This window comes from Aythya marila (assembly GCF_965140915.1).
Source record: "Aythya marila genome assembly, chromosome: Z".
In the NCBI taxonomy this organism is placed as follows: Eukaryota; Metazoa; Chordata; class Aves; order Anseriformes; family Anatidae; genus Aythya; species Aythya marila.
Window position 1 is genome coordinate 43625731 of NC_139080.1, and position 19534 is coordinate 43645264.

The 19534-nt window shown below is 37.9% G+C and overlaps 1 protein-coding gene across 1 annotated transcript in view; it reads right to left on the reverse strand.

Moving 5' to 3' along the window:
• SLC28A3 (solute carrier family 28 member 3) overlaps window positions 1–18677 on the reverse strand; it is a gene marked incomplete at its 3' end in the record, with an annotated part of 43340 nt that extends 24663 nt beyond the window's left edge. The window contains exons 1-5 of the mRNA XM_082784301.1: window positions 18568–18677; window positions 11463–11564; window positions 7180–7262; window positions 2744–2835; window positions 1445–1634 (exon numbers count right to left, since the gene is read on the reverse strand). Coding sequence (XP_082640427.1) covers window positions 1445–1634; window positions 2744–2835; window positions 7180–7262; window positions 11463–11564; window positions 18568–18624 — 524 coding nt within the window. The 5' untranslated portion in view covers window positions 18625–18677. The remainder of the gene's footprint in view (window positions 1–1444; window positions 1635–2743; window positions 2836–7179; window positions 7263–11462; window positions 11565–18567) is intronic.
• Between the last annotated feature and the right edge of the window lie 857 nt (window positions 18678–19534).

The following is a 19534-nucleotide window of genomic DNA, read 5'->3' on the forward strand; positions in this document are numbered from 1 at the left end:
TTAACTGGTGGGCCTATGAAACTGACTTACTTTGCAACTGGCTGTAATCTGTTCAAAAAATATCTTTTAGTCATAGCAATTTTAGCCATTTTAGAAACAATAATGAGAGCACTGTTCACATCTGTGTTCAGTGTTTCTATGGTCCCCGCTAACATAGAACTGTGTTTGGTTTCCTTATTAGGGTAACTATCCCAACGACAGTCTGAGGGACAAGGAAATACATCATCCCATTTACAGAGAGAAAGATTAAACACAGCCCCAGTTCTTTCATGTTAGTTGTGTCTAACTGTTGTTTAGCTTCCAGTGATATCAGTGGTACCTAGATACCCAAATTTTGTTTTTAGGCCTGGATCAAAAATACTGCAAACTAGCTCCACAAAATGTTTTGTCCATTGCAATGCTAAACAACACTTTCTGCACCTGAGAGATTTTCTGTCTCTTGCTGGAATCTGTGACCTACAGTTAAGCATTTAATCTGACACACACCATTTACAGATTGCAGCCTGCATAATACAGCACTTACGGACCCTGACTTGTCCCACCTGCCCATCAGAGGTCTGCTGGTCTTTGTGCTCCTCCTCTCCCCTAGAGATGCTGCCAAATTGTCTAACATAGGTACTCGTGTGCAATCGCTCTCTAACGTGACTCAGAAGCAGAAGGACTACAACCTTTATAGCATCTTTCTTTGAAATTCCTGCTCCTGGGGTAAAACCATATAAAAATCTTAAATAAAAAAAAAAAGATTCGTGTTCATTTGCCTGAACCCAGAATGACTCTTCCTTACAGCTTTTTCTTCCTCTGAGAGAAGGTGATGTAACTGAGAGCAAAGGTGACTGACCACTTTCATTTTCTTTTTAAGGATTTTTTTTTTTTTTGGCCTTTGGAACCTCTGTGAGCCTCCTTTCACACTCCAGTTATGTGTTAAATATTCCTGATAACTAACTGCTAAGGAATATTTGGAATAAAAAGCAACCATAGCTAAATATCTACCATTTTTATACTGGATAAATGCCTACCATCCCAAATAAGATTGTACGACACCAAATGTAGCTGGTATGTTTTGACTCCAGAAGATTGAAGTAAAAAAGCTTAGAGATCATTGCTGTGGGGGTATGTGAACAAGTAGTGCTTAGATAACAAACTTCAGTTCTCTGAACAACCAACAATAACACATTTTGGCTTGTAGAATGAATACAGCAGGCATTTTCTTCCTGTAAATATTCTTGACGCCTGACTACTGCATTAAAATATTAAGGGTGTGCCTGACATCTCCAAACTGGAAAAAAAAATAATTGTTCTACAAATATCGTTTGGTTTTATTGCATTTTCTTTATGATTGATCTATCTTCTGGTGCTTATGGGCCACAAGTTTAAAGAAAGATTTAAAGGTAAATTGACCTAACACTTTATTCTGTTGTATAAGTACGTAGTCATTCATATTTACCATTTCAGCCAAAACCACTGTTTCTCCAAATATCTTTCTCCAGGAGAAAAAAATGCAGCAATTCTGTCTTCATACTTCACTACTAAAAAATCCCAGCAGATGAAGAAGACAGCTAGGACAGTAATGATGAGGAGAGGAAAGGCCCTCTGAAAATTCAAGCTGCAGGCCGCAATAACTACTGCCACGTAAGCTGCCACAGAAACAAAAACACATATGTCAGTTAGGTCTGGTCTCTTTGAAAACGGAATCAAATCTTAAATTCAGAGTTAAGGATGTGGTTAAAGTCAGGCCTGTGCTTATCTTTTGAGTGCCTTGAGTGCTTTACTGACTCTTGGCCTAACTATTGAGAAATTCGGCTTTCATAAATAGTGTTGTTATTTATGTTCATTGATATGAAACTGCATTGCTGGAAAATGGTGAACTGTTCTTTGGTGACTTTCTTTTGTAGAAGCAGAATATATATACTTTGGCCAGGTCAAGTTCATATAAATTACATCAATCACTTTGCACATCTATATAGCTGCTTTTTTTCCTGTGTAAAAGTAGTGAATTAAAGAAAATAGATCTTGTTTCTTCTTTCACAAGAGGATGATTTTATCCAATAAAATTTGAAGAAACATTTAAAAGCATTTGCCTATTGCCTGATTTGATGGCTCTCTGAAGTAACTGGGAAGCTTAAAAGCAGTTTATGTATTTATTTCATAAAGTAGGTATTAATCATTTGTCATTTGGCAGTTTCAAACCAGCCTACTGAATAATTAGGAAAGTAACAAACAAGAATAATTGAATGACTTTGCACTACATGCTGACATACAACACAGCATTGCTTAAAGCAGACATTTGCTGTAGGTGTTGAGTGATATGGGTCAGAGCAGAAAGCTTTAATTTCTAGCCTGCTGACTTACACTCCATCCAGGTTGGTCCCTGATTCTTTTTAGAGTGATTTCATCGATTTGAGCAAGTTCCTAACACTGTAATTTAACTAGCTTCTTGAAGAGGGCTAGTAATTGAGTAGACATAGAGACTGAACTACCCTTTTTTCCCCTGAAAAACAGTTAGTCAGAGTTAAAACATGCTAGAGGAGCAGTGTAGCAAAATTTTGGTTTTGTTATATTTAGAAATGAGTGGAGGTTTGCAATCTGGAACTTTCTCTGGGACTAAATTCACTTTTACCTCCTTTCAAATGCGTTTTTGAAGACAGGCAAGAGTTTTTGTATCAGATACAAGAAAAAAATAATCTACAACCTTGTATAGGTATGTAAGTAAGGCTTCAGCAACACTAAATGTAATATACTGTACCTGTTATTAATATTCCATAGATCACGTAGTTAATTCTGGTTTTATGTTTCTTGCAAAAATCACAGGCTTTATCATATTTCTTTTCTAAAGGCCTAGGAAAATGTGAAAAACAAACAGAACAGAAACTTGAGCTATAGATAAAAAAGGTAGTTTCCCCAGGAACATCAGGTTAAATTGACAAAAATTTCTCCCTGGAGTATTCTTCACCACAGTAAGAGATAAATTTGGAACCCTAAGTGCCAAAGAAAATCATTTTGATATCTTCAAAACTTTTTTTGGGGGGGCGGGAATTCTCTTGTTTGATGTTAAACAAGTAAAAAGGAAAATCTGCCAGCTATCTAATGGGCCAGTCTGTCAAGAATCTGGAGGGCTGAAGCTAGTAGGCCAGTTATGCCAGCCTCCACAATACAGTTCTTCCACAACGAGGCCTGTTTTACAAGGTTAGTGCAGACTAGATAGGTAGATAAAGATTCTGTGTCCATTACTTGATCACAAAGGTTGTTAGTACAGCCAACACAGCTTTGCTGTGTGGAGTAGTGTTGCTATAGTTGCAAAGGCCCAAGGGAGTAGGTTAGAGAAGGTTTGAAGGAAGGCTGAAAAAATAGTTGTGTGACATTCCTATGAAAATATAACATTCCTAGAAAAAAAAATAATTTTAAAGGGTTTGTGTGTCTTACAGCATGTAGCTTCCATCGGCACTTGTGGATGCAAAATAACCAGTATCAATCTAAAACATTATAGTGTTAACAGATGCTTCTGGATTTGAAAATTTATTTGTTATTTACACTAACCTTTAGTCAAAGACTCATCACTTCATGGAAGATGAAATGATTTTTAATATTTGCATGTCCTTTCCTAGTGTCTATTCTTCCACTTACAAAATACTTAATTTTTGTTCTTTTCTAATCTCACCAAGGGTAACACATAGTGATTTCATGAAGAAGCCTGAGATTTAGGGAAATAGAAAGTTAATTCAGCACAGATTTCCGATGTTAAATATACTGATGATGTGGGTGTATTTTAGTTACACAAGCTTTAGCTAAATAAGTGCCTCAGTATTCAAGCTGAAAAAGAAATCACGGCTATAGCTTATGTCTCTGTAAAGTGGTGCCTCATAGCCTTAATGTCTACAAAGACTGTGATAGGTTTAGAGTAGGTAATTATCCAGACTGTATTTGTTGGGAAACTAGCTGTAGCTGGGGTCAGATGCATGCTGAAATTCAGCGTGAATACTCTACTTTTCTGCACTTAAAAAAAAAAAAAAAAAAGAGAAGTATTAATTTATATTAGCACTCAGCAGAGAACAAAAATACTTGTTCAGTTCAAAGAGCAACAGGATCTCTGAGAAATCTTAATTGCTTTTTATATTTCAGGTTTTCTTTGTTTATTTTTTATTTGTTTTCCTAGGAATTCCTTTTACTTCACAAATAATAATTCTTTGCTTTTACTTTTTAGAACATTAGGTTAGCCACTCAATCTCAGATATAACAGGAAAAGAAAAAAAAATGTAGAAATGAAAGACACTGGCATGAATAAGCCAGAGTGACTTTATCAAGTTTATTGTTCTTCCACCAAGAAAAAAAAAAAAAGAGAGAAAAAAAGGAGAAAATAGTTACTATTATCCATTACTATGTCTTTTGAGTTCTTTGGGATTTTAAATCATTATTTTAAGATTACAATTCTTTATAATTTCTTATTTAATCTAATATCTTCCTTTTTTTTTTTTTAGTGGTTATCATGTTGATATCAGCATATCTTAAAAATTCAGGCATAATATGTTATAAATGTACAGCTCTGTTCTGAAAGGTGGCAGAAAAAATCATCTTCCTAATGAAGTCCAGTTACTTTACTAAATAAACACTGTTTGTTAAAGGCTGACCCTAGGGGCTTAAAGTGCAGCACACTGCTGATGGCTTTTACTTAATAGATGTTGAAAAAGCACAAAAACACACTTATTTAAGTACATTTAAAAGAGAACTTTAATGTGAAACATATTTGTATACCAAAACTATTTTCCCTTTCATTTTGCATCTCAGAAATCCTTGTTCTGGTCTGCATGTACTCTCCAAGTGAATGCTACCACCTTGTGCATATTGCATATCATTGTTATCCAGACTGATCTTTCAAAGGTTTTGTGTCTCGGATCACAAGCTGTTCAGTTGAAAGAAATCAACGATGCATTTGAAATTAAGGGGCACTTTGTGAATACTTCTTTTAACCAGACACAAGGAATACATTAAATCACATTAGGGCATGCTTTTAGAGCTACTGTTGCCTTGTCAAGTGCTCAACATAAAAATAAACTTAGACCCCAAGAACAAATCCAACAACACAGGACAAGCAGTAGCTTGAATATAATTAAAATAGAGCAAAGTGGTCTTCAGCTTCCAGTCTGCAAAAAGCTTTTGCAGCTCAAGGCCATAATACCTTCTACTGTTGGAAGAACAAGAGGACATAGGAAAAAGGTAAAGCCCTTTGAGGGCTAACTCTGTTAGGCCTTGGGTCTCCACAGAAGTACAAATAAACCAAAATAAATGACAAACATACAGTATTTGTCAGAGGGCTGGAGCACCTCTGCTATGAAAAAGGCTGAGAGATCTGGGGGTGTTCAGTCTGAAGAATAGAAGGCTCTGAGGTGACCTTATTGCAGCTTTTCAATAATGAAAGGGTGCTTATAAAAAAGATGGAGAGGAACTTTTTGCTTAGTCAGATAATGACAGGACAAGGTTTTAAATGGTTTTAGGCTAAAAGAGGGGAGATTTAGATTAGAGGTTAGGAGGAAAATTTTCACTCAGAGGGTGGTGAGGCAGTGGAAAAGGTTGCCCAGAGAAGCTGTGGATGTCCCATCCCTGTAAGTGTTCAAGACCTTAGATGAGGCCCTGGGCACCGTGATCTACTGTGTGGCACCTTGGCCCATGGCAGGGGAATTGGAACTTGATGGTCAAAAACCATTCCAACCTGAGCCATTCTATGAAAATGACTATTTCATCTCTGATCCAGCTCTGCCTCTCTCAGGGCAGAGGCCAAGGTCTGAAGGGGGAAGACTTTGTACATGCACTTCTGTGCCAACATTTGCCTGTGCTATCAATTTACTTCTGGGTAGACACCCAGAAGTGGTGTCACTTGCCACTGGTGACTCTTAGTAAGTTGTTCTGGTGTTTGATCTATCAAATATAACCTTTTGTTTTGGTAGAGAGGACCCAAAGTGTTTAAACAAGAAATCGTTTCATGTTACATACTGCTACAGGAATGACAAAATTGCCAAAGAACACAGAATAGAAACAAGAGAAAATTCTGGTGATATCTAAACTTTGAAACAGTATCTTAGTAATATGATGTCAACAGCAAATCTGATCATATTAAGGAGTCTTTAAAGTTCTCTCAGTGCAACTCAGAAGCATAAATGACGTCACCAAAATTACTGTTTCTGTTTATAAGTGTATCATTTCTACAGGCATGAGATCATTTCAAGTAGTTCAGTTTGAGTTAGAGAAACTCCTATTTAGGAGCAAGTCAGTTCCTAGAATCATATAGTAGAAATGTAGGTTCAAAGCTGAAATGGCATAATAGAGTGCAAAAATAGAAATCAGCAGAAAAATTAAGTATGACTTCTATGGGGATTTATATGAAGTTTCAATATGACAGAAAAATATTTTAGACATTAAAAACATTAAAATAAAAATTGATGAAAATAAAAATGCAATATGAATAATAATTATATTAATTACAAATAATTAATATATAATATCATTAATTAATGTTAGTATAAAATAATAAGAATTACTAATTATAATAATTAGTAATAATATGTTATAACATAAAATAAAATTTGATGAAAATAAAATTTGATGTATTCTATCTCATATTCTTGACTTTCTTATACAGGGTTTGTAGTTTTTGAGAAAATACCAATCCCCAAGTAAAATGTGTACTTTCACTGTGTAGTCATTTACTGCTACTGCTAATGAAATGTAAAATTTCTAACAGATCAAAATATCTTTTTTTTTTTTTTTTTTACATCTATTAATCTCATAATTTGCAGGGGGGTAAATAGGTTAATTAGCTATGTAAACTGAAGTAGTGAATCTGACAATAGTGAATCTTGCACTTCCTGCAAGAGCATACTGTTTAAGGCCTCTTTTAAAAATGCCCTTACAGAAATATTGAACATATAGCTAATTTTAAAAAGAAGTAAAATTGCTCCTTTAATTTGCAATGTTTTAGAAGTGTTCCATAATCATATGTCAGCTGAAAGGTATAATATTTTAAAATACAATGCGTTTCTGTATTACCCAAATTGTGATACAAAAGTCTGTGTTGCACAGGGACACAGCTGTAAACTTTTGAGCTGTTGCTCCAGATGCAGAAACACCGGCTGCTGATTGCTTAGGCTGGAATAAAGTGAATAGAACACTTACTCATCCAAATGACATTACCCTTTTAAGTGTGGTTGTTCCTCAGCTGCTGAGTCGTGTTTGTCTTCATGCAGATCACTCTTAATATTGACATATTCATCCTCCTGGAAAACAGATCAGTACCAATGCTGTGAGAAGGGTGCACGCTTGTTAAGTAATGGGAAAAACAGAAATCCCCACAGGCAGGTGGCTGAAGCAGTCACAAGACTTCCTTCTGCATTGTGAGCACAACTCTAACTCTCCTTTCTGCTGTCAGTGCTGTGATAACTAGCAGGCAAATGCTAGTTATCATGTTAGACCATGACTTCCAACTCACCAGTGTTGTGAGTTACAAACTTTTCCAAGACTTTCACACAATTTTGGAAGAGAAAATAAAGGACAAAAACCCTCTAGTGTTACTTGGAGTTAAAGAGGCTCCTGTACAAATTAGCATTGCATACCTACTGAAGAGCGAATGCTAAGGGTTGCTACTATGCTAGTATAAGTGCTAGTATATGCTAGAAGAGTGAATGCTAGTATGGTTGCCTACTGACCAGATCACAGAATCACAACATGGCTGAGGCTGGAAGGGAGAAGGGACCTCTGAAAATCATTTAGTCCATTCCTCCTGCCAAGCAGGATGACCTACAGCATATTTTTCAGGATGGCACCCAGGAGGGTTTTGGATATCTTCAGAGAAGGTGACGCCACAACTTCTCTGGACAACCTGTGCTAGTGCTCTGTCACCCTCAAGTGCTGAGATCGCTCAATATTTCATATTAGTGGCTGCCTGGTTTTGTTGCTTCTCTGTTTGCCAAACCTTAATATGGTTGAATGGAAATTTTATTTATGGAGAATGGTTAAATTTTAGGGGGGTTGTATTTTAAACAATTAGGTAAGTCAATTAATTTACTTCTTAAAAAAGCAACAGAAATTTGAAATTTGTCCTGACAGCACATTCTCATCAGAGATATATCTTTTTGCTCCACATAAGTCTGTCTCCTAATACATCCATATTTTGAACAAGCACAGTGTGATCTCAGCTACAAATTCATTAAAACTTGCACATTTTGCTTTCCGCTGGCTGTGCTGTGCATGGGGCAGGTTGGAGGTGGGGGGGGGAGGGGGAGGTATGTCTCCACAGCTTTTGCATGCAGGGCAGACTGGGTCTCTGTGTCCTGGCAGGGCCTGGGATGCTGGGGGCCTGCTGTCTCCAGGCCCATGGGCAGGCAAGCAGGGTGTTTGTGGCAATCTGGATTCACATGGCTTTCAAAAACAGGCACTTGTACTGATACCTTGCCTTTGCCCAAAAGCTTATTTCACTACATACTAGCAAATTCCAAAATGTATTGCTGTTTTGTACCTGGTTCTCCCTTTGTAGGAAAACACCCATTTTTCTTCCTATCCTTAATTAGTAACTTTAGGTTACTAATCTTACCTTGAAGTATATATTTGTAGTCTAACGTGGCAGTTTCTTATCAGGAATACCACAAAATTCTTCTCTTAATCTCTCATTCTGAACACTTACATCTTCTGGGTAGTTCTCATTTCTCTGCCAAAACCACTGTGAATTTTGTTCCAATGCTGCACCAAGCATCAGGCTCTCTCTGTCATGCTTGGTGGCCATCCTCATGGCATATGGAAGCCACATGGTTCCCCTGACACTGCTGGGCAGTGGCACTATGCTGCTCAGAGGCCCAATCGTGCCTGTCCCACCCGTGTGTACCTCAGTGCTCATGCCATGTGCAGGCTCTGTGGCAGGGCCTGTGGTCGACGGGGACCCAGGGGCTGGTGAGCCATGGGGCTCTTTGGCAACTGAAGGCAGCACAGCAACTCCACTGCTGTGTGCCTCGCTGCTGTCCTGCTTTCTGGTTTTAACACCCAGTCGGAGCAGCATGACCAGTCGTGCTCCGTGCTGGAGACTGCCACAAAAGCAAGCAGTGCTTTCCTTCCATGCTGGGTGATGCGCTACCCTCTAGGGAGGAAAAAAACCAGTGCAGCTTGCTGCAGTGGAAGGCGAAGTGGGAATTTACCTTTCCTATGTCACAATTATTTATGCCAGCCCTGTTCCCCAGGCTGCTTTTTCTATACCAGAGCATGCCGTGGAGCATGACCCTGTGTTTGGCCTGGCTTTTCTGCCCAAGCTGAGGCCTCCACTTACAGTCCTGGCAAACCCACTGTTTCTAGCAAGAAACCTGAAACAAAACAGCTCAGAGGCAAGAGACAAAGGACAGATGCATGGCCTCTAATTTAAATGGTATGTAGGAGTATGTACGTTGAAATTGCTATTCATTCCCTTACAACAAATGCCACTGAAACACAGATAGGAATCTCTCAGTCCTCTTAACTGAAATTTCTAGGGCAGGATGGGTGGGACTCATGGAGCTTCACTCCATGTTAATTAATTTCTTTCTCTCTTTGGTATCAACTATGAAATAGAGCAAATCTGAAAATACAGATGCTGCTGCCTGCTGAATTGCTATTATTTTGGTAGTTGGGAGCACTCCTCCTGGTAGCTATAGAAGATGGACTTCTCACCTGAGATGCAGTGAGTGAAAAGGGTATTGATTGATTGATTTTTTCCCTGGGCTTCAAGTTATGCCAATGCTTATCACATATTTTTGATTTTGTAGATAGAAAAAGCTCAGGCCTGTATTATAGATCAGGAGTTAGTTGTCCTTTCGGTTGAGGAGCTGTGCATCCAGTTTTGCAGACGACTGCACTCCCCATGGCACCTTGTCCTCTCTCCAAGCTGTAGCATGATGCTGATCACACATCCCTCCTCCATCTCTACCACCATCACCAACCCACCTGTTTTGTGTTATCCAGACCAGGCTCCCTTGTCCCTTTTCCCCATGATGTGTTGTCCTTCCCAGGGAAGGAGGATCACCTATTACCAGCACCCTGACTCTGTGAAATACACGGATGCCATAAAGTTCCTGGGTGATGAAAGCTGGGAAAGAATATTGGTCTTGAGAATGTCACCTATTTTTTTCTACTATTGATTCACTATTTTTAAATTTTGTTTCATTGTAAAAAGCATCAGTACATATCTTTTCATGTTGTTTACAAGGTATTTAGATTGGTATAGAATATTATTATGTTATTACTTTACTGTCACAAATTATTTCTTAAGTCTACGTTAAAAAGAGTAAAGAAAATCTGAAATCAAAGAAATTTCAAAAAAATCAAAGTGTTTAGAAAATTTGAAATCAAACCACTTTGTATCTAACTCCATGCAGTTGCACGAGGGAAAAGGAGAATGGATCCAAACCATTTTCTCTCTTTTTCTTTGGCCAAACATAAAGCCAGAACTGGCTCCTGGGGAGGTTTTGGTCCTTGATGAGTCACCAAAGCGCTGTATGGAGGCTATAGACTTCAACCACCAGGGTATAGCAAAGTCAGTCTGCTTCAGAGTCCCCAGATAAAGTCTTCTGCCTCAAGGCATGGTGTGTCTGAGAACGTCAGTGAGGATAAGTGTATCTGTAGTATATCTGTACAAAATACTGGCTGAATGTTTTCAGCTGAACCTTTTCAGTGGAAAGTGTGGATGTGGAAATATTAGTATATGACACTAGAAAAAAATACCTGTTCTATGTTTTTTTTTTTTTTTTTAAACGTTACTCCAGCCTTTATAGTGTGGCCCACATACAATGTGGGCTTAGACAAAACCACTGTTAAAAGAAGTCAAAATAAACATGTTTTTGAAGTCATTTGTATTGTATTCTCATCTTTCTGTTTGGTTGGTTGGTTTATTTTCTTTGGTCTATCACAAGTCAGAGCTGTTGCCTCTAGCTTGAGTTTTTTTTTTGATATTTCCCCTTTTTCTGAAATCTCCCTTATTTTGGATGAGTAGGTATTTAACAATATCTATGACACCCTGTATAACTGAAAGACAGTATCACTAAAAACAGTGTTTCCAGGTAGACTCTCTCCAACATCACAGGAGAAAATACTTATAGTTCAACATCTTGTCTCCAGTATTGCCTCTGACTACCATTTCTGATGCCTGTTTTATATCTTGCACGAAGCCATTTTGGCATTAGAAAACATTTTATTTTTTTTTCCTGGATCCTACATATCCTTATCAATTTTCTGTTTTGTTTGTATATCTGTTGTTAATTTTTTTCTGAGAACAGAACTGGCTTCCCTTCAAGTTTATGAATTTTAAATCAAATTCATGTTTTGTTAAAATATCTGTATTGGATGTGCTATCACAGCAACTCACATTGAATTTGTGGTTTATGAATTTACATAAGGTTATTCTAATACCTGTATTTATTTTACCTCCCAAAGGAAAAAGAAGAAAAAATTAAAAAACATACCTTATTATTAAGTACAGTTTTGTCATTTTGTGAATTCTTAATTCTCTGTGAACTGTCGCCAATACTGTCCTGATGGATAATGTCCATGTCTTCAGTGTTATTCTGAGATACAAGAGCAGAAATTATATCAGTTCACATCAAAAGCTGAAAGCCTTTCCTGTGTAGAGTGAGAACTGATTTATTCTGATGCTTGCATTTCTGTGTTTTACTTTAGTCTTACAGAAGAGCCCAAAACTCAGTGTGCAAAACGAATGTGTTCAAGTCCTTGCACTGCTGCATAAAGCTTTTTTGGTCATGGGTGGAGCTTGGCTAATGTGAATCTGCTGTTTTCTTGATTGAAACTAACATCTTCTGGCAGTGCTGCCCTTTGCCCTAGGAGTGGTTTAGAAGGCTTACAAAGATGTGTCCCTTCTTCCCACCAATTCTAAAATGGCCTATTTGGGCCTCCCCCTGATGTTAGTACCTTTGTTCAAGACAATGCCATCTATTAATGCATATGTAGTAAATGCATTGTTTCAACATGTACTTCTATTGCTTCTGAAATAAACAGAGTGTCTTTATAGACAGCAGTTAGATTTACTACATAAGTTCTCTGTGGTATGCCTTTTATAAGATCACAGAATGGTTTGTGTTGGAAGGGACCTTAAAGATCACCCAGTTCCATCCCCCTACCATGGGCACATGGGCAGGGGACACCTCCCACCAGACCAGGCTATACCTCCAGGGATGGGGCATCCAGAGCTTCCCTGGGCAACCTGTTCCTCACCAGCCCCAGAGTAAAGAACTTCTTCCCAATATCTAATCTAAATCTACCTTTTTTTTTTTTTTTTTTTTTTAAGTTTAAAACCACTATTCCTTGTCCTGACACTGTGCTCTCTGACAAAGAGTCCCTCCCCAGCTTTCCTGCAGGCCCCTTTTAAGTACTGGAAGGCCTCTTTGAGGTACTAGAAGATCTCCAGGTGTTCCTGGAGCCTTTTCTTCTCCAGACAGAATGACCCCAACTCTCTCAGCCTGTGTTTGTAAGAGGTGCTCCCGACCTTTGTATTCATGGCCACAGGCCACATCTCCTGTGGCCTGTTATGACCACAGATCCAGGAACATGCCAAGTCAATTCTGAACTTAGCCAATCTGCACTGACGTAAGGAAGAAGGAAGTTAAAAACAAATTAGAACAAGTTAGATGGGCAGACCCTCTTCCCTCCAGGCTATGCTGAAAAGGTTACTGACTTGATCCATTTACTTTGAATGTTGGCATATATGAACAGTGTTATACAACTAGCACATTCTGTTGTACTTTACTGATTAGAGTTTCCTCCTTGCAAAATATTTGATTAAATGGCAAAGGCATGGGTTTATCTTGTACTTGCGCTCCTTCAATGTCTGTTTGCTTCCCTGTAGACAAGCTGTTTACTTGACCAGTCTTTTTGAATAACTACATTCTTTGAGCTTCCCTCCTATCTCCTCCTGGGGTTTTGAAAGATAATTGGTTTTATAGAGGGTACTTCTAGTACTTGCTTTTGGTTGCACTTTTAACAACAGCATCTACTCAAGAGTAGATTGTTTCCCACCCCTTCCAGGTAGTGATTTAAACAAATTGGATGTCAGAGAATCCAAACAGATGCTTTAACTGTTTTACATTTAAGAGGGGATCATTGCCTCAGCTCTGGAGACTAGAAACAGGGTGTTTAAGTAACTCAGTGAAAAACAGATGCTTCAAAAGCAAACATTTTAATGTAGCATGTTGGATTAGGTGGATTTTGTGGATTGCTTTAAGTCAATTGAAATGAAGTCACATGATTTATAGTTCAAAACTTTTTTATTCTTTTAATATCCAATGCATTTTAAGACCATTAATCTGAGGTGTTCCAACATCTACTGTCTGATTAACCAGTGTCATCATTCTGAAGAAGCTTTAATGAATGTTAAATACTGAAATAAAAGGGAAAATTTTTGATCCATAATCATAGTTTTCATAATTTTCTGTCAGATTGTGAAATTCAGCATGCAGGATCAAGTGTTGTCCCAGAACGATGAATAAGGCATTATCCTTGCCTTAAAGTGAGGTTAAACAAATCACAAAGACAGGAGATAAGATAAATAAAAGATAAAATAAAAAATGTGTAGTGCCAGATTTAAATTCAGCTGCCTAAATTTTCATGAAACATTTTGAAATGGGCTGTAAATTAGGCTCACCGACCCCTAAGTATGTTAGAGTTTTCTTTAAAAGCTTAAGTTGTCTGTCTTCAACCAGTAGGACAGTTGGATGGTATTTGAAATGCAGGATAAAAAAGTTTTAATGATAGACTGGCATAAGCTGGCTGTACAAAAGAAACAGAACAAGTAAGTGTATGAGGACCAGAAAGCAACATTCAGAATAACTGAAAGAGTGAAGATAACAAAGTGTACATGACCCCTGTAGTTGTGGCATTCAAAACATCTGTTGATGGCAAGCAGGAACACAGAGGATGACACAGACAAGAATCTTAAAAATATTTACATAGCCTGAATACAAAAAAATGTAGAGGTATGATTGGTTTTTACTATTTCTTACAAGAGACAGAGTGGTATGTCTTAGTATGAAAACACTTTTTTTTTTTTTGGAAAGCAAATTTGGAAAATGGGAGAAAGGACCACATAGTTTCCTGCCTGTGTCTGATGGTGTTATATAGTGCAATGCCTTCATAATTTTCAAGGCAAATTATAACAGTGATGCCCATAAAATAGGAAATTCTTCACAGCGCATATACTCTTTGTTAGGCAACCAGACTTGAGTATCTAGGATACTGTGGAGAATGCTGATAAATGCTACAAGAAATAAATGTCATTTTTATAGATATATTGTTTGAATGGAATGGAGTATTAAAGCTGCATTTGTTAGGGCAGCACCTTATGCAGCATGCATAAAAGGCAGAGTTATATCTGAGATCCTTCCTCAGGTAAGCACCTTAACAGCATGGTGTGCTAGGCTACAAAAACTGGTTCTAACTGCTTAATGCATCATAACACTGTCAGTCAGAGGCTAGTGAACAATAAATATTTACTACCTGTTATCTGCCCTTTGCATTGTATTTAGTTTATTTTCTAACTCCCAGTTCCTCCCTGAGTCAGGGCATTTTTTTTGGTACCGCTTCCGATTACCACTCCTTTATGAGCCATCTCTTTTCATCCCTTGAGGGTTGTGTGACTTCTTGTTTAATGTCATTATTAGCAGAGATCTGAATCATCAGAATTAAATAAGTAAAACCATTGCATCTTAAATGGAAGCTGAACACAAGCTAGGAAAATGCTAACATCTGAGTGTTAGCATTATTGTCAGTGTAGCTGGATTTGTGAGCAGGCAATCCAGTGGGAAGCTGCAGTGAACCTCCAGCCAGCACCCTCAGAGAGAAGTTAACTGAATCAGATTGGAAGCAAGAGACACTGTAGCATCTATGTACATTATGACATTATTGTAGATATAGACACAATATATTACATCGACGTGTACATACTTAGTATGGAATGTCTTCCAGATAATGATGAGACTATGAGGATAATGTATCTGTTGATGATTCAGGTTCCTTAAATTGCATGACATATTTAAGGGAACAAAACAATTAAAAACCTGAATCTGATGGTTTAAACAATGCAGCAAGGTGTTTATTCTAGCTATGAGTTTGCATCCAAAGCAGGTAACTTTTCCATGTAGTCCTAATGTTTGCATTGGGGTTTTGTCCTGGGTACATTGCCTTGAAGTGTTTGGGCAGACTGATGGTGTGGATAGAGTTATGTGTCTTAAAATCAATACAAGAAACTTACACATTGTAATGCACCCAAATGGCTGCTAGTAACTGAGCCCTAAAATCAGTGAGAGATACAGTGCAGCTGTACATTTGGGATTTGCTTTCTCTTTTCCTTTGAGACCATTACAAGTTGTGAATGTGAGAAAAATGTCAAATAATTTTCTTCAGACAGGATCTTCTGTGAAGCTATTTTATTCACGATTACAGTGGATGGGTGTCCTGTCAATTAGGAGTACATTATAATAAATAAATCATAACCTTTTTTTTCCCTATTACCCAACACCTGATCACCTCCCCTGTTTCCTCATTGGCTGAGTACTACAGGTTCACAAGCTACTTGACGCATATATGTTTATTTTTTTTTTCAACCCTTTAATTTCTCCCTCCCCTCCCCTCCCCCCCCCACCCCCCCTTTATTTTTTTCCCTTTCTTATGTTCTGAGAACCTGTGGTCTTTGTTTTACTGTTCCCACACTGCTCATCCTCTTTTTCTCAAGCTTCCACTTTATTTTGGAAGAGTGAAGCCTTCTACTGTCCACTTATCTAGTTAGCATTTCTCCTTATTATGTCTACACAACTATCTTGGAATACAGAAAATTAGTTCTCTACTGCAAAAACACAACTTACTTTTTTACTTGAATGAGAAAAGAAAGTTGCTTCTGAGTCTCCCAAGTATTAGCTGATATTTTGCAGGATCAAGCATTACAATAAATGTAATTGATGGCATTAGTAGAACTTTACACTACATGGATACATCTCTGAAGGTTAACATTGGATAACTGATTTTTAAAGTATACTATAATTTGGTTGAAAAAGTTTTACACTCCTATAATGTAGTGGAAATTCAATAATAACATTAAAGGATTTATGTTTAAATATCAATAACCAATGTAAAATTTAAAAGAGCTCAAATAGTTATCCCCTTTAAACATTTGCATGACTAGTTGAAAGACACGTTACTTTATGTTAACGACCTCTTCATCCCATTAAGAGTCCCTGTACATTATCAGGCAAAAGGCCAATCATTCTTGGCATAATAAAGCTCAAATATAATCCATTCAACAGCACTTGTTAGTATTTAACTGCTTTGTAATAACATCAAGAGCTGTTTTCTTAACATATTTACTTTATAAAACAAACTACCTAACTGAGGTTTACTTTGTCCCTGATTTTTTCTGTCACTTTTCAAGTTAATCATTAAACAGCTCAGGTACATCTGAAGGTACTTTTGGAGTGCAATCCCCCATTGGTACTTAAAAATGGCTTAAATGAATTTGAGAACACTTTTTGGTTTTGAAGATAGTATACTAGATATATACTAGAAAATACTATATCACAGAGGAAGAAAAGTGCTGCTTGTCAAAGAAAAAATCAAATACAAGAAAATAGGAAAAAAATAGATGTGTTTCTTCTACACAGTGGCTTCTACCATGAAGTGGTTTTTCTTTGTTTGTTTGCTTGCTTTTGTTTTTCTTTATGCAGAAACTTACCTATTTTCTTCTGTGCTTACATTGCCAAGAGAGTGATTTATATGCTGAGTCAGAAATAGCATAAATGTAAACGTTAACTTCTTCTAATATTCCAAGAAAAAAATAAAAAATAACCAGAAAACCTGATTCAAGTCACAGATTTCATTAATGGCTAGTCTCAGTAATTTTACATTTAGATTACTTAAATCAGATGGGATGTCCATGCTCTTGCAAACCTCTGCTGCAAGGGGGCAAGGAACTACTGGGGTCTCTGCACATTGCCCAGGTGAAGCAGCTGTCCAAGGCAGGGAATTAACAAGTCACAGTTCTGTACTCCACAGAGACTGCTGAGAAATTAGATATTTTCCAGTTTGGGCTATTCAAGAGCATTTGGAACTGAGCTTCTGCAGCTAGAGGGGATGCTTCTTTCCTCTGTGACTCTGTATGCACAGATTTTGGAAGCTGACCTAAGCACCTGTTTCTTGTGCAAGCAAAGCCAGGATGAAGTTCTCACTTAACTCAATCATTTGGACTGAAAGAGACACAAGTTCATATTGCTTGGATACCTGCTCTGAATCAGAGATGCAGTGAGGGCACTGTGATTACCCAGGAGAATGCCCTAACCACTGGGCTATCGTGTTTTAAGAGAGTTATCACTCTGTCTCCTCTTGAAGCTGTCCCACTTAGCGTGAATTATTAACTATTGACTGGAGTAGGGACTTGACCCTAGCTCCTTTACATTCCGCAAATATTCCCCAGCTGGCAGATTATCAAATCAGTCTCTTGTATGTGTGTCTTTATAGCCCAATGAATATTTAATTATTAGGACAGAGCACTTGTATATTTATTGGCGTTACAAAATATTCTGCACGCTTAGCTTCTGCAAACATTTTTCTGTATTATTTGAATAGCGTTGACTGATATTCATACCCACTATGTGCTGTCCTTCCTGTTAGCTGAGCTCTGTGACAGCATAAGGATTGAAGGCTGCAGGATGACATTAAGGGATACATTACCACTGGAGCATGCATCAGAGCACCAGGCCTTCCCCTGCCCACCCTACTTTCACTAACAAAGCACCGCAAACTGGCTTGGCTGTGGATTTATGTTGTTTATTCCTACTCTGATTCCTTTGAAAATGCAGGGGTGCCAATAGCACGGAGAAACGATAACTGACTGGTTAATAGGTTTTTGTTTGTTTGGTTGGTTTTTGGTGCTTCAGCTTTTGAAATCTGCATTTTTTTAAATATTCATTAACATTCCGTCATGCACTTAATATGAAGAACCTTCTGTGTTGGCTCCTTACCTCCTCTCTGTGTTCTTCTCCAGAGCAGAACATGCAGTTATTTTATGTGTGGAAGAAAGAAGATATGCCCTACTCTGATTGTATGTTTGTTGTTGTTGTTGTTGTTGTTTTTTTCATGTTATTAATACATATTGCTTTGATGAGATGTATGTCTGCTGCATAATTTTTGATCTCGTCTTCAACAGAACTGTAAATTAAGTATCCTCATGAAAAAGCAGCAATTGATACAACAGGTAGGAAAACAGGATGTGTAGTTGTGAGACCTGTCAGCTTACCAAATATTACTGAGACAGGAGACTATTCAGAGATACCAGTATACCAGATAGCAGATGAAGGGAGTGAGATGAGCTTATTCCTGAATGCGTCAGTTGTGGCTTTTTGTATAAGAACATTGTACTTTGGCAGGATATCAGCACAAAGCATATAAGGTGTTGTAAACTATCTGCAGACAGCAGAAATTGCGCTTTTTTTGTTTAGGGACTGAGGTAAGCCTTGTTCATTGTTTTTAAGTCTTTTCTCTTCCCCACAAAGCAAAAGAAACCACGCTTACCTGGAAGGCCAAATTGCGCACTCCTGTGTGATCACGGGTGGTCTCCTTCAGCTCCATGTGCCTAGCATGGACAGGAGAATTCAAGGTGTGTGCTGAAAGCTACTTGTGGCACAGGGCAACATGAGCCACCATCTGGTTAATCCATCCACGAGGTGTCTGACTGCCATTCGAAGCCTGGTTGACTGGAGGGACTCTCAGGTTGCTAGCTCCACCTTCTCACTCCCTTGGACTGCCCCTTCTGACCTGTGTGAGAAACTCACTTCAAAGTTTCTTGGGATCAGAAGGGAGGATTTCTGCATGCCCCCAAAAGCTGTTATCTTTCTGTGTGATTCCCCAAAGCAAATATATGTATTTACATGACTTCTGGCTTTCCTTGTTTGCTTGGGGGAGCAAAAAGTGAATGGAAAATTTTCTCCACCCAGGTCTTTGAGATGTCAGCACAGTTTTTCTCTCTCTCTCTCTCTCTCTCTCTCTCTCTCTCTCTCTCTCTCTCTTTTTTTTTTTTTTTTTTTTAAAGAGCTATTTTCAAGTCAACTTTTTTTTGATGTTATCATGGCTATGTTTTCATAGTGGTTAGGTATTTCATCTAGCAACAGAAAACATGAGAAAAGGAGCAGCAACTCCAGGACCTTCAACAAATATCTGTTATGCACTTTTAGTTTGCATGACAAAATCTTATGACACAGGGTCATTTGGTTATCTGTCCTGACATAACTCACCTTTAACTGAAGTTTGGTTTTCAGGACTGTTAGTTCCAGTATGGAAAAGTTCCATTCTTAGAACTGCTAGATGGGTCTTCTAAACATGTTTTTAGTCACTATGGGCTTCTCAACAGCTCATTCTCTACAAGTTGACTGAAAATAGTAGAGCTCTTACTGACACTAATCTCTGACAAAAATTTAAGAAAAACAAAAATTGTTTCTTTGAAATGCAGCAACATATATTTACATAATCATTAGGTTCCTGA